Raw genomic sequence first — 21108 nt, forward strand, 5'->3', positions numbered from 1 at the left:
TTGAAAAATCCAAAGTGTATATAATTCATTACCTGCCATTATTACATCAACATAAAAAAAAATAGGCATTTTAAACATTTTGACCAACAAAAATAAGAGGGCATGATTTATAAATACATAAATACCCATGCATACTTTTACAATGATAGCTACTAGAAAAATGAGAACTTCAAAAATGCCAATCCAGACAAGATTCCCTTTCATTCCAATTGCCTCTTTCCTACATGTTGTTAATACCAAGAGTCTTAAGAGGCCGCTGAGGTCAATGTTGCATTCATGCCAGCCTCCTTTCCAAGCCTGTGACTAATGATGAAAGTGTGATGAATCTTCTGCCTTAGCTTTGATGCTAGGGAAAAAAAGAAAAAGTTAGTAGCCACGTAGTCTAATGAATCAAATTCATAAGTAAAAATACAGCAGTGATACAAATTTTATGTTCTACCCAGATGGTATGTATGTAGGCAGACTCAGAAATTATTAAGATTTTACTATATACAGAAGATAGAGCAAAAAACTGACCATACCATCCATTTGGAAGCCAGATTTTTTGTTTTGTCACCTGTGATCTGTTCATGTTCACAATTTACAGTGGTAACAGAAATACTTAAAAAATAACTTTTTCCATGGCATGCTCTGCAATGAAGGCTTAAAAACAGAATCACACAAACCCTTTATTCTAAATTGAAATCAGTTGAATCCAGGTAGTAATTCACAACATTTCACATTGACTCAGGATATTTAGAAGATGTAAAGGTTATGTGTTTCTGAATTTCACACTACTAGAAACTGTAAACACATGTCTTCAAATAGTGGTGAACTGAAGCAGATACATTCTTTCTGGGTACTTTCTAGCACCTTTGGTAAATTTAAACTTGGCTTTAGACAACTTTTAAGCAGGGTGTAAAGAAATCATTTTGGCTGTCACCTATCTGAATGGATTTCCTTAACATTTAGCAGTGCAAGTGAGTCAATCACAGAGTCTTTTTAGCAATCAGTTTTCAAGGTATTTTCTGGCATAACCCTGTCATATCAGTCTTTGAGAAGTGAAGAAGCAAAATTCCTCAGCAAGAGCAAAAGAGGTCTTTCTCCTTTGAGGAGAATGCAGTTATCACCTAAAGAAACCATGTTTATTCCAAAGGGAAAGAGAATCCCATAAGCCCTCTCCTCTTCAATTTCCAATGGGACAGACCAAGACTACAGCAGCAGCAGAGCTGCCCCTGGCTTTGGCTGTTTCAGATCTGGTCTTTGACACTAGTGTTGGTAGGTGATTCACTCATGCTGGGCACCAGGCAACAGACTGGCCCGTAGGGTCAGACACAGCTCTTCTGGCTGGTTCTATTTCTGTGGATAAAGGGAAAAAGAAAGGTAGCTCCACAGAGCATTTATCTTAGGATCCAGGACAAAACCTGATTTAACTACTCTGGCAGGCTGAAAAAAAAATTTTTTAATACTCACAAATACTTTCCATCTTACTAGAATCACATCTCCCATCAGTGGAGTGGCTGCTCCATTACTTTAGAGCTTGCCAAGACTGGATATAATGTACAAGACTGGATATAATGTACAAGAGAAATTCTTAGAAAGGCAAGCACACTTTTCTAACTTCTCTTACACATTTCATATTTAGTCACTTTCCATACCACCATTTTCCCTCTTGGATAAAAATGTTCTCAGGAAAAATGGAGTTATTAAGTGGATAGATTCTTTCTTTGGCCAATAAGGATAACTTCCTAGTCAATCACTGCTTTATCTCCTTAAGACAATGCCTTGGAAATAATATAAACAGTCTCAGTAACAACACCATTCCTGAGTGAGCTGCTGCACTTGATAAATTATTGCTCATTAATGGGTGAAGTGGTCGATCACAAAGTTCTGCTGGTAGGTACCTTGGGAGGGCCATTAGATAATTCAGATTGTTCAATATATTTGTGTGTGAATCCCCTTTTATTCAAAGAAAAATCATACACTGCAACTGTCTTGACAAATACCACCTGTCAGAGTCCCATGCTCATTTCTTTTATCAGATTTGCCCACACTGCCCCCTCCTTAAAAAAAAAAGCTGGACAGACCTCAGGTTTACTGGCCTTAAAAGTGCCAAATAGCCATAAAGTATTTCTTTTAATCTTTAAAGAACTTACATCTCTAAGTAATCTTCACTATCCAGTCTCTGGATACCAATGATGCCAGGCGATTCATTTCCACTTGGCAGCTAGCTTCAAAACCCAACTAAAACTCTTAGAGCTAAGAATCAAGTCTGGGCAGAACCGTAACTGACCTTTGCAAGTGCATGGCTCAACATCAAGGTTCTTCGTTTGTTTTTTTTTGTCTCTGGGCTGGCAATGGTGCTTAATGTTTGCCAACCTCTATTACATGCAAAAACCTCAGACAAGACACACAAACTGCTGCAAAGCCCCCAGGGCGCTCTTTCCAGTGGGCACTCAGGGTGGCTTTCAGAAGAGACGGGACAGCCCTCAACACACCACAATTCTGTCATGGGCCAGGTGAGATGACTCATTCGCAGGACAGGCTTATCTAAAAGACTCTTTACCAACTGGCAAAACACTACACATGCTCCAAGTATCTCACTTTTCAGAATCTACTTAGCTTCACTTTCAGTGACACTGACAGTCTAAAATTAAACTTGGTTACTAAAAAAGCCTAGGTTTTATTTGAAGGAAGTTCAAACATGCATAATCCAAAAGTGCTATAGAAATGCAGCTCCCCTGAAGGCTTCTTCCAGGTAACTAGGTGCCAATGATGAGTCTGATGGCAGAGCTGGCTTCAGGGATGCCAAAGTTCATCTCTGAGGACTCTACTCTGGAGGCTGATACTGTGCACTGAGTGTCAAAAATGAACCCAGGACAGGGGTTCCCTACATTTTTGAGGTTCCAGACCCCTTTACAAAATGTGTAACAGTTTAGGCTGATTCATGACAATGTATAACAAAAACTACTGTAATGATGTAAAGTAATTAGCCTCCAACTAATAAAAATAAATGGAAAAAATTTAAAAAAAAAAAATGTGTAACAGTTTAGAAATTCTTCCCCTCACCACACACACATACTTCTTCACTCTGGTCTATGGATAATGTTAGGGACATCCTTGTTAATTACAGAAACTCCTTAGTCTCATCTGGAGTCTGAAACCCCAAAATCATGAAGTGTTATGACCTCCAGTATCCCAGCATGACTGTAAAGAGAGAAATATATTTATCAGAAAAAAAGATCTTGGAGAGGGCAGACCACCTCTTAGGAGCAAAAAGTTAAGCAAAGAATTGCCATGAGCAGTCAGGAAATGAAAGCTCACCCTATTCCCTGCCTGCCCTAACCCATGGGGTGCAATCAGGTGGCCAGAAATTATCTAACTGTCCCATGCCTGGGCCCCAGGAACCTCACGACCTGGATACTAAGGGACTTACCCCAGGTTTTGTTGGTTTGTTTTTAATATTTTATAGGAGAATTCCAAAAGTCACAAGTTCCCAATTCACAATGGCTCCCTGGCTACAAACAGTAACCCTGTTAACAGCTGATATGAAAAACAAAATAGCCCCTTGAACTCAACCTGAAACTTTTGATTCCAGATTCAGTTAAAAAACAATACTTTTATTTTTTTATTTATTTATTTATTTTTAAAGGGAAACTATCTGAAATCAAGTGGGGTTTGCTGTTTGGGGCTGAAGTACTTTTGGGGCAGCTGAAGATTTGATTAGCTCCCGAGACCCACACTGAAAGGAACCTTTTTCTATGCCCTGCTTCTCAAAACAAGACCCAAGTGGGGTGAAGCAAACGTTTGCCTATGTTTCTGAGATGAGAACTAAAAGAGGCTAGCAGTCTTCACTCTTTTGGTCAATTTTGTAAGCATTTTCTGAGCACCCTCTCTAGTGTATGCCTATATCAGGTTTCAGAGTTAAAAGGATTAATATCTTAAGCACCATCTCATCTCTCAAGAAGCTTACCATGTGCCCTTAAAAAGGTCTGGGTGAAGTGCTATGGGGGATGAGGAAACAATTCCTAAGGAGACCAGGGCAAATAAGCCTATCTTGGGAGACAGTAGAAAGCAGTTGGTATCCTCTGAGCTTTCTTCTGCCACACTCTATGGCCCCTACCCCCACAGGCAAATAGGCTTGTTAGGCAACAACTTACTATGGAAAAAATTCACAGCCTCAGATCAGACCAAGCCTGGCAGAATAGGAAACAGTTATGATGTGTGGATATCACACCATCCACATTTCCATCAACAAGTCAGAGGCCAAACAAGTCTGGTAGTGTCCTCAACCACTGGGGTAAGGATAAGTTAATGTTATCAATAAGATTTTTTAATAAGTGGGAAACTGTAGCATTCTAACCAACATTTTCTTAAAATTCAAGCAAAAAGCTCAAAACAGAATGTTCCTAAAGGAACTAAAGAGGTTGAATTTATATGTTACTCCACCCACAATGTGTAATTTACCTACTGGGTTGTTATCTGGTTATGAAAAGGTTTATACCAGTTACAGAGGAATAAAATCAAAGGGCTTAGACTGGGGTAGTAAACAAGAACATTCAGAAAACAATACACTCTAATACATCACCATAAAGGCAGGGGCCATTAGCTCTATACCATTTCAAATGCACTTGGAAATCCCGTTTACCTTTTTCATTAATTTACTTCTGGTAGTAAACTGTGGCAGGTCTTCCACTTCAATCCCATCAGCCATTTCCATCACCTTGTCTAAAAGGTCTTTGTTGTAACTGCACAATAAAAAGTAGTAAGATTCTGGGAGAAGGAGAGGGTGGGATGTTTCAAGAGAACAGCATCGAAACATGTATATTATCTAGGATGAAACAGATCACCAGCCTAGGTCGGGTGCATGAGACAAGTGCTCGGGCCTGGTATACTGGGAAGACCCAGAGGGATCGGGTGGAGAGGGAGGTGGGAGGGGGGACTGGGATGGGGAATACATGTAAATCCATGGCTAATTCATTTCAATGTATGACAAAAACCACTGCAATGATGTAAAGTAATTAGCCTCCAACTAATAAAAATAAATGGAAAAAAAAAAAGTAGTAAGATAAAAACCTTGGAAGAATTATTGTCACTGTGGGCTAAAAAGAAATTGCAGGTAGCTGGACTATAAACTCAACTCTCAGAGGAACAATTTGATGCTACTGGGGAAACTGATAGATGTTCAACATCAAGTTAGAAAATAGTTCTTCCGCATATGGCTACAGAAGCAGCACTAGGAATGCCAACAGAGCAGGTGTTTTAAGATTTACAAAACAAACAAGACTTACAAAAATAGAGGCACTGTACATCTGGCAGTACGTATTCATGGATATGGTATGAGGGCCAATTTTTTTTTGGAACCTGTGGAATACTGATCTAATGAAAATAACATTACTTGTTCATTTGTCCAATATTCTTACTTTTGCCTAATCTTGCATCTTGTTAACTAAAATTTACTAGGGGCACCTGGAAGTCAGAGAAATGGGAGGGATGCAGCAGGCACTGCTTCCCCAAATCCTGTTCCAGTAACTCCCCAAATCTGAAAGCAAAACCAAGTGGCTTAGGACTGGAGGACACAGCCATAAGGAGCACAGAGACCAGAACTAAGTCAACTAAGGCATTTCATTATCCTAACAGAATTTCAGGAAATGCTAAATAAAAGGATGGAGCCTAAAAATTTGCCACCCGCTTCATGGAGTGGTAGAGTGCCATATCAAGCATTTCAAACACAGTTCCTTGAAGGCATTATTTTCATAAAAGGAAAGGCAGAGAGGCAAAGACTGCTCCTTGCTACTGGGTCCAGCAGACTAGGATGTGAGAGAAAAAGCCAAGGGCCACAAACTACATCCTGCCATATATGGTAAAATCCACCAATCCTGCCAGAAGCTGCATGGTCCTAGGTAAGTCTCTTTCCCTCTCTTCAGCTGCTTCTATAAACTGGGGATCTCAGTTTCTGTCCCTGCACGTTTGCCATGTGGAAGAAAGGAGCTAATGAACTTAAAAGTATGCACTCAGAAAGAGGATGGTTTAAAGTAGTTACAGTAATAATACAAAATATTTGTATTTTGTATTACAAAATAATACAAACTCGAACACCTAGCATGTATAGGGCTCTTCTTGCTAGACGACAGCCTGTGCTAAGTGCTTTTCATCCTTTAATACTGTAATAATCACAATTCATTTTCCAGATGAGAAAGTCGAAGCTCAGAGGTTAAGGATCTTTTCAAGGCTAAAGTAGGACTCTGCCTTAGGCCTGGCTAGTACAGTTGGAGACTGGGGACGGGGTCAGCCTTGGGTAGGGGTTAGCCATGGGGTTAGGGCTGCGGGTTGGGGCAGGGTCAGTTAGCCGGCAGCGGTCCGCACCTGCAACCCAGGAAGAGGTGGTTGGCCCAGACCATGGAGAGGGACAGCAGCTGGTCCAGGCGGCCGCCGCCGTCGGGTGGATCGCGATAGTCGGGCAGGTGGCGCAGGATGAATTCCATGCGGGCCTTCCATTGCTTCTCGCTCTCCGAGTAGGAGCGGAACTGCTCAGCGAAGTCAGTCGCTCGCCGCACACCCGAGATCAGCTCCTCCACGGCAGCGGCCGCCTCGCCACCCACCATGGCGCCCTCCACCGCTAAAGGCTGGACCCGCCCACCGCCTTCCCGACGTGCACTGCGCCACCTCTCTGCGGCTAGAGGAGCACGGGCGGCGCGCGACTGCGCAGGAGGATTGGTCTGGAGCGCCCTCGGCGGGCGTGGCGGCCTCACCCAGCCCGAGCCGGCTCCTCAGAGCTGCAGCCGGCCCCTCTGGAGTGGCTCTACCTCAGGGCCTCAGGAGCAGTTCTCACTGGACCCGGGGGGGGGAAACCAGTAGGGAAACGGAGGCCTTCCCAAGCACAGAGCAAGGACGGCCCTCTCCCATTCAGCAGCTGGATGTCAGTCAGGGCTCTTACTGTGTCCTTGACCTGGGAACTCCCCGAGCACCTGGCCGGCGGGACCGTTGCCCACAATTCGGAGGACTTACAGGTGGAGCTGCTCAGGGTCTACTTTTATCCATTCCCAGAGGCCTTGACACTCCACCCACCTTGTGGCCTGCTTTCCTGGAACCTGCCAGCGATCCAGCTGAGTGCTTGCCAGACCCTTTGCTGGGTGCTGGGATGGTATGAGAGCAAACGAATGCGCTCCTCGAGTGAACTTTAGTCTGCTGGGCGAGATAGACATTATTAGTGAATACTTAATAATTGCTCAAGGGAAAGTTTTCAGCGTTGACAAAGTTTAATAAAAGTGCCAGGAGTGCCAGGAGCATGAATAAGCAAGAGACCTGATGCAGACTTGGGGGTCAGGGAAATGATACCGGAGATCTGAGGAATTTACAGGAGTTAACTACACGGAAAAGAAGTAGGGCACCGCAGGAGACCCTGAACTGGTGAGAGAACTGCAAGATCTGTATGACAAATCCTAGAGTAGGGGAACAGTGGAGGAGATAAGGATACAAAGATCACCAAGGACAGTAGATCATGGAAGGAGTTGTGGTCTAGGCCCTAAAAGGAATGGGGAGCCACTGAAGGATTTTAACCAGGTATTTCCAAAAGATGTTGGCAGGAGCCATAATGGATGTGTCTGGAGGAAATGAACAGGTGAGTTAGCCTGAATCTGCTGTCAGTTCTAGGGTCAGGTAGACCCACTGACAAACGAGCTCATAAATGCTGAATTTCACATCTCATTCAGGTATAGGAACTGGGAAACCATTTGCACTTCCATCAACCTGGGGAAGTTATTGAGCTAATAGGCTTCCCCATCTTCCCCCATCAAATGTGGGTTGGAGTACAGAACTGAGCCTAGAATCCAGGATCCAAGGCTTCAGTGTGGGTCCAGTATTGTGAGGCTTAGGAGCAAAGCAACCTATGAGTTGTCTCCTGCTTCTGCAGCTTATGATGAGATTTCAGGGCCTCTAGCAGGCAGAAAACAGGTATAGAATGGAAATATCAGGCAGTCTCACAAGTAGACTGTGCCTGCAAAAACCAGCACCAGGCTCAGTGATGTCCATTGTGGTTAACAGTAGGGAGGCATGCTACTCTTACCCTGGTTATTGGGAAGAATGTGAACAGACCTGTGAAATCAGACAGACTCAGCTTCTTCACAACAGTCAGCAATAGGTGCCCAGAGCTGGGGTTCCCGAAATTAAGTGTAGATTACATCACTTGAGGAGCTTGTTAAAATAACAGATACCTTAAGAGTTGCCTGGTGGTCCAGTGGTTAGGATTTGGTGCTTTCACTGCCATGGCCCAGGTTCAGTCCCTGGTCAAGAAACTGAAATTATGAAAGCTGTGAGACGTAGCCAAAAATAGCAGAGTCCCAGGCCCATAACTGGATTTTGCGTCATGGCTCCAGGAAATTGATTCCATCTGCAGCTGACCAAACTTTGAAAAACATTGATGAGGGTTCTTGGGACCAAATTGGTCACCTGATTGTATGATGGAGAGGTTGACCCAGAAATAGGAACTTGGACTTTGTGACCAACAACTGCAGCTACATAGCTAACTCGTGTAGAGGCTAAGAGGTCATCTGGCAACTAGCTCATTTAGAATCATCTTTAATAATGATGAGACATATGCATATATGTACCTACATATAGACATGTTCATACATGCATGCAGGTTGTAAGAACTCAAATGTACAGAAATAGGTATTCTTTGTTATACTATGATCTTGTTAACATTATACTTTCAAAATGTAAAGTAGCCTAAAAATGTTAGTTAATATTAACATTTTCAGGGCCCTGTGGCAAGTCCAGTCCCTGCCTAGGTTATTGTTCCTAACTCATTTCTGTGATTCAGATTTTCTTAAAGTGAAGTACTTATATAGACAAGTACAGTTTTCCAACCTTATCTTCTTTTTAAAACATCGTTGTGTGTGTGTGAAATTTGTTCAGTCGTGTCCAACTCTTTGCGACTCCATGGACCATAGCCTGTCAGTCTCCTCTGTTCATGGAATTCTCCAGGCAAGAATACTGGAGTGGGTACAATTGAGTATTTTAAATGGATGAATTTAGTGGTTTCAATATATTCACAGATTTGTGCAACCATCAACACAAATTAAATATAAAACATTTTCATCACCCCTAGAAGAGACTCCATACCCGTTAGCAATTGCTGTGCACTCCCTCAAGCCCCTGGCAACAACTAATCCACTTTTTATCTCTATAGGTTTCCTATTCTGGGCATTTAACATTAGTGGAATCGTACAATGTGTGGTCTCTTGTGACTAGCTCTTCACTTACATAATGTTTTCAAGATTCATCCATGTTGTAGTATGTGTTAGTATTTCATTCCATTTTTATGGCTGAGTAACTTTCCATCATATGGATACACTTCATTTTGTTTATCCTTTCATCAGTTGCTAGACATTTGGATTGTTTCTACACCTTGACTAGTATAAATAATGCTACTGTGAACATTCATGTACCACACTTACAAGCTAAAAGTTTCCCTTGTCGTAGTTTCATTGGATGCTGGCAAAATATTTAAGACTCCTAAGACAGAGACAAAGAATTCTGTGAATCACAGTACAGCAAACTGCATAAGCTTCATGTTTGCATTGGCTCCTCTTGTCCCTTAAGTCCCACGAGGGTTATGACAAAAGGTCAGCAGTGGATAAGGTACAAAGAGGTACAGGCAATGGATTTGTATGGCTGCTGAGGAACCCCAAGTTTAGGGAACATCAATCTTTTATAAGGACTTCCCAGGTGGCGCTAGTGGTAAAGAATCTGCCAGCCATGCAGGAGATAAAAGAGACAAAGGCTCTATCCCTGGGTTGGGAAGATCCCTTGGAGGAAGACGTGGCAACCTGTTCAAGTATTCTTGCCTGGAGAATCCCATGGACAGAGGAGCCCAGTGGGCTACAGTGCGTGGGGTCGCAAAGAGTCAGACATGACTGAATGCACACACACAATCTTTCATAAAAGGCTGCAAGCAAACCTGCTCAACATTTGCCCTAGAGAAGTACATTATCTTTTTTATCTGGACAGTAAACAAGCTGACCCTTTATTTTGAAGATAGACACTATCCCTAGACTGCTTCATGGACAAATATCCTTGAAAAGACAATCTGGAACTAAAGGGCAGTTAGTGTCTAACTCTAATGGGAATGACTAGAATGGGAAAGACTAGAGATCTCTTCAAGAAAATTAGAGATACCAAGGGAACATTTCATGCAAAGATGGGTTCAATAGAGGACAGAAATGGTATGGACCTAACAGAAGCAGAAGATATTAAGGAGAGGTGGCAAGAATACACAGAAGAACTGTACAAAAAAGATCTTCATGACCCAGATAATCACAATGGTGTGATCACTCACCTAGAGCCAGACATCCTGGAATGTGAAGTCAGGTGGGCCTTAGAAAGCATCATTACGAACAAAGCTAGTGGATGTGATGGAATTTCAGTTGAGCTATTTCACATCCTGAAAGATGATGCTGTGAAAGTGCTGCACTCAGTATGTCAGCAAATTTGGAAAACGCAGCAGTGGCCACAGGATTTGAAAAGGTCCGTTTTCATTCCAATCCCTAAGAAAGGCAATCCCAAAGAATGCTCAAACTACCACACAATTGCACTCATCTCACACGCTAGTAAAGTAATGCTCAAAATTCTCCAAGCCAGGCTTTAGCAATACGTGAACCGTGAACTTCCAGATGTTCAAGCTGGTTTTAGAAAAGGCAGAGGAACCAGAGATCAAATTGCCAATATCTGCTGGATCATCGAAAAAGCAAGAGAGTTCCAGAAAAATATCTATTTCTGCTTTATTGACTACACCAAAGCCTTCGACTGTGTGGATCACAATAAACTGTGGAAAATTCTGAAAGAGATGGGAATACCAGACCACCTGACCTGCCTCTTGAGAAACCTGTGTGCAGGTCAAGAAGCAACAGTTAGAACTGGACATGGAACAACAGACTGGTTCCAAATAGGAAAAGGAGTACATCAAGGCTGTATATTGTCACCCTGCTTATTTAACTTATATGCAGAGTACGTCATGAGAAACGCTGGGCTGGAAGAAGCACAAGCTGGAATCAAGATTGCCAGGAGAAATATCAATAACCTCAGATATGCAGATGACACCACCCTTATGGCAGAAAGTGAAGAGGAACTAAAAAGTCTCTTGATGAAAGTGAAAGAGGAGAGTGAAAAAGTTGGCTTAAAGCTCAACATTCAGAAAACTAAGATCATGGCATCTAGTTCCATCACTTCATGGCAAATAGATGGGGAGACAGTGGAAACAGTGTCAGACTTTATTTTTGGGGGCTCCAAAATCACTGCAGATGGTGATTGCAGCCCTGAAATTAAAAGACGCTTACTCCTTGGAAGGAAAGTTATGACCAACCTAGATAGCATATTAAAAAGCAGAGACATTACTTTGCCAACGAAGGTCCGTCTAGTCAAAGCTATGGTTTTTCCAGTGGTCATGTATGGATGTGAGAGTTGGACTGTGAAGAAAGCTGAGCGCCGAAAAATTGATGCTTTTGAACTATGGTGTTGGAGAAGACTCTTGAGAGTCCCTTGGACTGCAAGGAGATCCTCCCAGTCCATCCTAAAGGAGATCAGTCCTGGGTGTTCATTAGAAGGACTGATGCTGAAGCTGAAACTCCAGTACTTTGGCCACCTCATGTGAAGAGTTGACTCATTGGAAAAGACCCTGATGCTGGGAGGGATTGGGGGCAGGAAGAGAAGGGGGCGACAGAGGATGAGATGGCTGGATGGCATCACCGACTCGATGGGCATGAGTTTGAGCAGACTCCGGGAGTTGGTGATGGACAGGGAGGCCTGGCGTGCTGCAATTCATGGGGTCACAAAGAGTTAGACACGACTGAGCGACTGAAGCGAACTGAGTGTCTGACTCTTAAGATGTGCAGATATATAAGACACCCATGGAAAATTGTTTCCCAGCATAGGTTGTTTTTTCTTTTTCTTTCTTTGCATGTGGTCGTCTAATTGGTCCAGTTCAATTTGTTGAAAAAGACTATCTTTTTTTCATTCATTATTGTACTTTAATATCTTTGTCAAGAATTAATTGACCATCTATGTGTGAATCTATTTCTGGAGTCTGTTCTGCTCCATTGATCTGTGTGTATATCTTTTTACCAATACAATAGTGTCTTGATTACTGTAGCTCAAAGAGCAAGCTTTTTCTGTAAAGGGTGGGCTATTATAGAATTCCTGTTAGATACTTTCCTTTGTTTCTTTTTTCAATTGTTTAAAAACATGAAAATCATTTTTCGGCAACTCCTGCTGTAGCTTTATGGTAAGTCTTTAGATCATGTCATTTGAATTATTCAGCTGTGTTCTTTCACAAAATTGTTTTGGCTATTTTAGTCTATTGCTTTTCAATACAAATTTTAGCATCATGGAGAAGGAAATGGCAACCCACTCCAGTATTCTTGCCTGGAAAAGTCCATGGACAGAGGAGCCTGGCAGGCTGCAGTCCATGGGGTTACATGACTGAGCATGTGTGCACGAGGGTGGAGGGAGATGGGTTGGTAGCAATAAAGTGGTAGAACTAAAAAAAAAAAAAAATTTTAGCATCAGTTTCTCAATTTTTAGAAAAACAAAGCTGTTGGGATTTTAATTGGGATTGCATTGAATCTATGGATCAATGGGGGAGAATTAACATCTTAGCAATATCGAGTCTTCCAATTCATAAACATGGTATATCTCTATTTATTTAGGTCTTATTGTTATGGTATATTTTAAAATCTGTTGAAACATTAGATTTAAACACGTATTTGCCACTTGTTACTCTTCATTCGTTCTCTACTTCTTACTTTCTACTTGTTTCACTTTTTTTTTACCTGAAAAATTTGTTAACATTTCCTTTAGTCTGTTAGTGGCAGCTCACTTTTTCTCAAATTTAAAATTTTTATTTTCCTTCTATGTTCATTGTTTGGCTGAATATAAATTACCCCAAAACCTAGTGCCTTAAAACAATAACTGTCTCTTGTCTCACAGTTTCTGTGAATTAGGAATTTTGGCATAGTTTAACTGGGTGGTTCTGGCTCAGGGTCTCTGATGAGGTTTCAGTACATTTGCTGGTTAGTGCTTTAGTTCTGTGAAGGCTTGGGTAGGACCACAGGAGCCACCTCTAAGATGGCTCCGTCACACGCCTGTCTCAGGGCTCCATTTGTCCTGACACGGACTCTGCAGGGCTGCTCGTGTGTCCTCACCTGGTGGAGGCCTTCCTTCAGAGCAAGCAAACCAAGAAGGAGTATGGGAGAGCGGCAATATCTTGTATGACACGGACTCAAAGCTTCCATACCATCGCTCTAACTTAGAAGTAAATTATTAAATCCACTACATGTTTGAGGGCAAGATTATTTTAGGCTCCACCTTTTAAATAGAGTGTCAGAGAACTTGTGAATGGATTTTAAACCACTACATTTTCTTTTATTTAAAAATTCTTTTCTCTTCTCCTGTTTTTCCCTTTTCTTTCTTCTCTTTCTTCCTCTTCTGACTCTTTCTGCCTCTCCTCTCTCCTCCTTCTAAGATTGTTTTCTAGAATATTCTTCACCAATTATTTTAATTGTGGGCCTAGAAACTTTTAAGAGAATTCTAGAAGATACTTTAGAAAATACTCTAGAATACTTCAATTCTTTTACTGCTGATAGAATTTAAGCTGTTTTAAGTAGTTCAAAATGGAGTCACAGTGGCCAATGTGAACTTCCATATTAGTTGTTTTGAAATGTCTGATGTAGAATTGTGAGTGTCTTAGTGTTAGAAATTAAGAGTGTTACTTTAGATAAGAATTTTGTTTGGTAATCTGCAGAAAGACTTCATTGGAACAGAAGGAACACTGGATGGAGATAAGACTCCCTGTGGTGTAATCATTATACCCTACTGGTGGACTCCTTAAAATAAGACTATAGATTGTCTAAGCAGGGGATGCAGGTTCGATCCTGGTCAGAGAACTTAGATCACATCTGCTGTGGAGCAGCTAAGCTCGCACGCCACAACTAGAGAGTCTGTGCACCATAATGAAAGGTCCCATGTGCTGCAACTTAAGACTTAACATAGCCAAATAAATAGATTTTTTTTTTTTAAAGGTCATTGAGTCAGGTGACTTGAAAACTCTTTGCTGGAGGACCGGATTCTAGTCTGCTGAGAGCTGTTCCATACCAAAACTGCCAGAGACTGTTGGAGTAGAGGGTGACTGCTCACTCAGGCTTGTGAGACCTGTTGAGTGATTGGGGATCACTGCTGAGATGCCTCCTTCTGGGAACTTCCCCTTGGAGTGGTTCGTTACCCTTTTCTATTTTCACTACTTTGACTGAACTGTGTTGTGTGTTAATTGTGTGCAATAGACCAATGATTATGCATTGAGTATTAGCTGTGTTTCGTACATCTCCAATCCTGTGTTCTTACCTGGCCTTACCGCTGGGCCCTGCCACAAGGTGTCTTTGTCTAGATGTCCTTGCATCTCTATATTGTATTATGTGAAAGTTCCTGCTGTGTTATTTAGTACATATTCATAGTTTAAATGTTCATGATGAATTTCATAGCCTTTGGCATTTAAACGTACTTATCTTTATCTTGTTTGAAGCTTTTTGTCCTGAATTTTGTGTTGTCAGATATTAAGATTTTTAATGTTTTTATTTTTCTGGTATGCTTTTCTTTGCCCATCCTTTCATTTTAACCTTTCTGAGTCATTTTGTCGTAGATGTATATAGCCTCGAGTTGGATTAGACTTTGCAATCTATTTTGAAAACCATTCTAAAAATAGATGAGTTAAACCCACTTATATTTATTGAATTGACAGATATATTTGGTTTCAATTCTGTCATATTACTTTATGTTGTGTTTTCATTATGTATTTTTGTATTTGCCCTATTTCTTAATGTAGTTTTGATACTTAGGAAGGTTTGTATTTTTGCTCTAAGTTACCTTTGTAAAATACCCTGGATCCACTCTTTCTGGGGACTGTATCTTGATTCTCTACTATGAGCAACAATAAAATTACCTTTTAATTTCACCCTCTCTGCCTCAAGCCTCCTCTGCCATTCAGTCAATAGAATTAGTGTTTATGTTGAATATGATTAAGCTTCTACTTGATTTGGAAACTTTAAATACTATCCTTTGAATCAAATAATTTGAGGTGATCAGTAAACTTATTCTTACTCCTATTTTCTCTTTATTCAATTTTTTATTAACAATGAGAAATGTCTACAGTATTAAGTAAGGCATGTAACATCTGCATTCTGATCTGTCACCCTAATCTCTGTATTTGTTTTACTCTTATTTCTACAATTTAATACAGCCAATGTTCAAGGAAGTTCCTTTTATCCTGATTTCCTCAGGCTTGCTCAGGAGTGCTGCAACTGCTGTCCCATGGTTCTAGCAGGTGCCTCTGAAAAGGCTCGTGAGAATAGTATTCTCTGATTTCTTACAGATTTTTAAATGTTTGTCTCCAGGCTGTGTACTTGAAGATCAGTTTGGTTGGACAGAACTCTTGGCCTATACTTTCCTTTCTTTGAGAGTCTTGCAGGTTTGGGTCCACTGTTGATAGTAGTGCTTGTTGCCCTGGAGAAGTGGTTGAAATGTGGGGCTGGTGGAGCTCTCTGTTGCCAGTGATGAACTTCTGATATGTTCCCTTAGAGAAATCACCTGTCCCCTGGATTTCAGAGCTTGGTTCAGGAGAGCTTCTGTTTCTCAGATTTCTTTACAGCCTTTGTCTCTAGGAAAATTGGACCCACATTTTAAAGGTTTTTGTATTTTTTTTTAACAGTGCTTCCCAAGACTTTTCAATGTCCCCCAGCAATTCTGCTTTTTTCAATTTAGACCTTGTTTTCATAGTTCCTTTTCATAGTAGAGTCCTCTCCTTCCAGAAGGGAATCATTGCTGAGATTTCTGAGCTCTCTGAGGCTATTCATCCCCTCTTTACTCAAGGTTTTCACCAGGTTTCCTGCTCGTTTTCACCTCTGGCAGGTCTTTAAAAACACTTTGGAGGTTGCATTTTTCTCCTGGCTTCACCAACTACATAGTTGACAGGTCTGCTGTTGTCCTTGTTAAGTATGAGACAATTCAGAACTAAACTGTTCCTTCAGAAATGGAACATTTTCCTATTTTGAAATTATAATAAAAAATATTATTTCCACTAAGACATTCTTTCAGCCCAACCTCTGTGGACATCAGGGTTTTTTTTCCTTCTGACAAACTCCTAAAAGTGAAATTCCTGGTTCAGAAGGGCATGCACACTTTTACTATGCCAAAGTATCCCCTAGAAAGTTTGCACCTGAGTTTCCATATCTACCAGCCACAGGCTTCCTCTTTAAAGCTGGCAAACAGTTTCTGCAATCACTGCTCCGCACATTCTAATGTTTCCAGACTCTTGAGCAAAACTTCCCTTCTCTTTGTGCAGGCTCCCACTTGGTGGCTGGTGCTTTGTAGAAGACCCCCCTGCCTAAAGGCCATGGCATGGAGGCCAGAGACTGGAAAAACAGCTAGTCCTTAGTTACCTTCCAGCACTTTCAGGTCTTCTGTTCTGATTTTGGCCTTGAAAAGGGAGGCCAGTCCAACAGGTGAAAACACTCCTGGAAATGGCTCAAGGCCTCCTAGTGGGTGGTCTGATGAGAGCACTGAACCAGGGACTCCAGGGCTTCCTTTTTCTCAGCAAATAACCTAAATTTATAATGGTCCTGGAGGTATCAAATGAAAAAACACACTTAGTTTCCCTCCATATGTGACAAAACTATTCCAAAATAGCCAAATGGTCTGGAGAAACGGCTTTATTCTTACCCGTCCTGCTTTGGAAAAGTTGACAATGGAGGTGCCTTAAAAATACCGAGTGGAGAGAGCTCTTGGATCTGGCCTCTCAAGCCTTTGTCGAGAATGGTTTTCCCAGCCAAAGCTGGGAAACATTAAAAGTTTTGAAACTCTGGGATCCACGGCTATTAAAGAAATATCTAAATTCTAAATATTTTTCTCCCAGGGCTTCTCTGGTATCCTGCCTAGCCAACAGCAGAAGGCTCTCAGAGAGACAAATAATATGCACAACTTTTTTTAGCCCGCTTATGATAATTATCTCAAATTAACATCACAAGGCAGTGAAAATTACATTCCCCAAAGGCTTCCTACAGCAGGAAGTTACCCTGCTCCTTACTGCAAAGGTAGTAAAGATTAAAATCAGGTTAGCTTCTGTTGTGCAAAAGTTCGTTAATCCATTATTTATATTCATATAAGATGGTGGGTTTTTTAAAAATCAAAATAGTGAATGCTTTAACCTGTTGTAAATGTAAGCTTAACTTTTTTTTCTGTTGAATTAGATTAGTCTTCTCTCTGATAGAAATGTTAAGATTGGTATTCTTAAAACAGCAGTTGAGTGGCTGCTTTAACCTACCTAAATGGACGTTCAGCTTTCAGATCACAGAAAGTTATAGTTCCTTGCTATTTTGTACGCCTCAGGGCATACCAGGAGTTGAGTTTGCCTTATTTTAAGCATAGTACTGATGAAATGAAGTGCTGACTTGGAAGGAGGTGGAGGAGGGAAGTCGGAGACCAGGTTACACGGGAGCAAAGGACACCGTTGGAGAGGCCCTAGGACGGTCTTCCTGTCTTTGAAGGGCTGTTTTGTAAAAGATGGTTCATTCTTCGTTGCTTTTTGAGGTAGACATAGGGCCAAAGAGTGAGAACTCTATATTAGATTTCATCTTTAAATAGAAGAACTTTATAAGAGATGTCTGAAAAATAAAAAAAGCTTCCTTGACTCGAACCGAGCTCCCAGCCATCGCACATCTACAATAAATTCATGATTGAACCAGATATATAATTAAATATTTCACAATTTAAAAAAATATGATAGGAAGAGCTCAAAATGTCTTTCAAAAAGCAAATTCTCTTGTTACCTGTTAATTTTGCAGAATAGGACACTGTGGCTGATCATCTTAATCCCAGTTGGAGTTCTGAAACCTGGTTGCCTTTGACATCTACTCACATCAGGGCTACTCACATAAGGTATAATTAATAGCAAAAACTTAATAATGCTTTATATTTGCGTTCTCCCTCATTTTTAAATATCCAAATGTTAGCTCTTTCTCTATATACATTTAGGTATGTGTATTTCCAAATTATGAATTTATATATTCCAGAGATAATTTTAGCTTTCAGGAGGACTCACATATCCTTTGTATTAATTCTGTTAACCCCAAAGAGCCATTTCCCAACATTCCTACCATTGGTCAGTGGCGGAAGAGGATTTCCCCACAGTTCAAGAACAGAATTCTCCACGAGAGTGAAACTCTTAAGTAAGCACATAGTACACTTTTTGTGTAAGAAATTTGCTGAAAGAGGTAGTTTTTCCAAACAACCCATCAAAAAACGGGCTGAAGACTTAAACAGACATTTCTCCAAAGAAGATATTCAGATGGCCAACAGGCTTGATTGAAAAGATGCCTCACATTGCTAATTATCAGAGAAATGTAAATCAGAACTACAATGAGGTATCACCAGTGTGACACCAGTCAGAGTGGACATCGCCAAAAAGTCTACAGATAATAAACGCTAGAGGAGGTGTGGAGAAAAGGGAGCCCTCCTACACTGTTGATGGGAATGTAAATTGGTGGAGCCACTATGGAGAACAGCATGGAGATTCCTTAAAAAACTAAAAATAAAGTTGCAATATATCCAGCAGTCCCACTCTTAGGCATATATTCAGAAAAGACAAAAACTCTGATTCAAAAAGATCTATGCATCCCAGTGTTCATAGTAGCATTATTTACAGTAGCTAAGACATGGAAGCAACTTAAGTGTCCATCAACAGATGAATGCATAAGTATATGATATATGGCACAATGCAGTATTAGTCGTAAAAGAGAATGAAATAATGCCATTTGCAGCAACATGAATGGACCTAAAGATTATCATACTGAGTGAAGTAAGTCAGAAGTAAGTCAGAGAAAGACAAATATCATATGATATCACTCATATGTGGAATCTAAAAAAATGATACAAATGAATTTATTTATAAAACAGCAACAGACTCACAGATATAGAAAACAAATTTATGGTTACCAAAGGGGGAAGGGGAGAGGAAGGGATAAATTAGCAGTTTGGGATTAACAGATACACACTACTATATATTAAAGAGATAAATAATAAGGACTATATTTTATAATAATGTATAATAGAAAACAAGGACCTATAACTTATAATGGAGAAGGAAATGGCAACCCACTTAAGTATTCTTGCCTGGAGAATCCCATGGACTGTATCCTGCCAGGCTCCTCTGTCCATGGGGTCACAAGAGTCAGATGTGACTTAGTGACTCAATCACTCCCACCGCCATACCTTATAATAACCTATAACTGAATCTCTTTGCCGTACACCTGCAACTAAGACAACATTGTAAATCAGGTATACTTCAGGGACCTCCCTGGTAGTCCAGTGGTTAGGAATCTGCCTACCAATGCAGGGGACACAAGTTCGATCCCTGGTCCAGGAAGATCCCACATGCTACAGGGCAGCTAAGCCCAGGCGCCACAACTGCTGAGCCCAAACACCACAACTACTGATGCCTGCGTACCCTGGAGCCTGTGCTCCACAACAGAAGAAGCCACCACAGTGAGAATTCTATGCACCACAACAAAGAGTAGTCCTGACTTGCCACAACTAGGGAAAAGTTCACATGCAGCAACAAAGACCCAGCACAACCAGAAGTAAATAAATAAAGCTGAGAGACTGAGATTATTCATTATATAAAAAATTGTACTTCAATAAAAAGGAGATAGTTTAAAAAAAAAAAAGAGAGAGATCGTTTTTCAATAAAAAGCAAGAAGGGACAATTCCCTGGTAGTCCACTGATTAGGACTTAGCACTTTCACTGTTGGGGCCTGAGTTCAATCTCTGGTTGGGGAACTAAGATCCTGTAAGCCACGTGGCCTGGCAGAAGGAAAAAAAAAAACAACTAGCAATTTTGGTTTTTTATTTAAAAAAAAAAAAGGCAAGAAGGGATGATATGAATGTGGTTTTAATCCTGAATGTAGCTAAAATAGGTTTGTTTTTTATCTTGCCCTGTCTCTTTGCAAGAAAGAAAATGCAGCAAAGGAATGGTGATGAATGCAAGAGCCCTGGGCTCATCTCTTATGTCCTGAGGGACAGATAGAGGTAGGTTGCCAGGTGCTGGGTCCTTGGGTGGACACAGCTGCCAGTCACAGGGCAAGAACTGCACTTTATAATACTTTTGGACTCACCAAGACTGGCCAAGGACTGGTTGGCACCATGCCATAACTAGATACCAGATTGCTTCTCAGCTTCTAACCAGGAAATTTTGTCACATGCTGTGTCCTCTTTCACACTGTGACTATTATTTGCAGACAAACTTTCTGGTTCCACCCTATCTTTAGCCACAGTATTAACTTGTGGGGCTAATGGAAGAATCACATTTTACTGTGCCATATTTAGCACACACAGAGAAATACCGAAACTTGGTTAAATTTGGATTTCAGATAAATAATTTTTAGTATTAGTATATCCCAAATGTGTTCTCTCTAGCAACCTACTGCATTTTTCCAATCAGTATTTAAGACTTTGAAAGGAAAAATGAATGAATGAATAAATGAATGGTCAGGAAGAGCAATAGGACAGAAACAAATCACAGAGGTGTAACTAGTGAAAATTTAACACTTAAAAAAATAGTTTGTCAATTTAAAATTTTGTTGTTGTTCTTCAATTGCTAAGTTGTGTCCAACTCTATGCAACCCCATGGATTGCAGCACACTAGGCTTCACTGTCTCCCAAAATTTGCTCAAATTCTTGTCCATTAAGTCAGTGATGCTATCTAACCATCTCATCCTCTGCTCCTGCCTTCTCTTTTTGCTTTCAGTCTTCCTCAGCATCAGGATCTTTTCCAATGAGTCGGCTCTTTGCATCAGGTGGCCAAAGTATTGGAGCTTCAGCCTCAGTATCAGTCCTTTCAATGAATATTCAGGGTTGATTTCCTTTACAATTGACTAGTTTGATCTCCTTGCTTTCCAAGGAACTCTCAAGTCTCTTCTCCAACACTGCAGTTCAAAAGTATCAATTCTTCAGCGCTCAGCCTTCTTTATGGTCCAACTCTCACATCTATACATGATTACTGGAAAAACTATAGCTTGGACTATATGGCTC

General features: G+C 40.9%; 1 protein-coding gene and 1 long non-coding RNA gene across 2 annotated transcripts; one reads left to right on the forward strand and one right to left on the reverse strand.

The window, feature by feature from the left end:
- CDKN2AIPNL (CDKN2A interacting protein N-terminal like) lies at positions 1–6625 on the reverse strand. Its single transcript, XM_020908060.2, has 3 exons — positions 6346–6625; positions 4628–4727; positions 1–346 (listed from the first exon to the last, which is right to left on the reverse strand). The coding sequence occupies exons 1-3, from the start codon at positions 6582–6584 to the stop codon at positions 335–337; spliced, it is 351 nt and encodes a 116-aa protein (XP_020763719.1). The 5' UTR covers positions 6585–6625; the 3' UTR covers positions 1–334.
- A 71-nt stretch (positions 6626–6696) lies between these two features.
- LOC110146925 (uncharacterized) lies at positions 6697–17946 on the forward strand. The gene is made up of 3 exons (XR_011486847.1): positions 6697–7600; positions 14055–14245; positions 17865–17946. It is a non-coding gene; the product is annotated as an uncharacterized lncRNA (long non-coding RNA).
- Positions 17947–21108: the final 3162 nt, after the last annotated feature.

Source organism: Odocoileus virginianus, chromosome 3 (assembly GCF_023699985.2).
Source record: "Odocoileus virginianus isolate 20LAN1187 ecotype Illinois chromosome 3, Ovbor_1.2, whole genome shotgun sequence".
In the NCBI taxonomy this organism is placed as follows: Eukaryota; Metazoa; Chordata; class Mammalia; order Artiodactyla; family Cervidae; genus Odocoileus; species Odocoileus virginianus.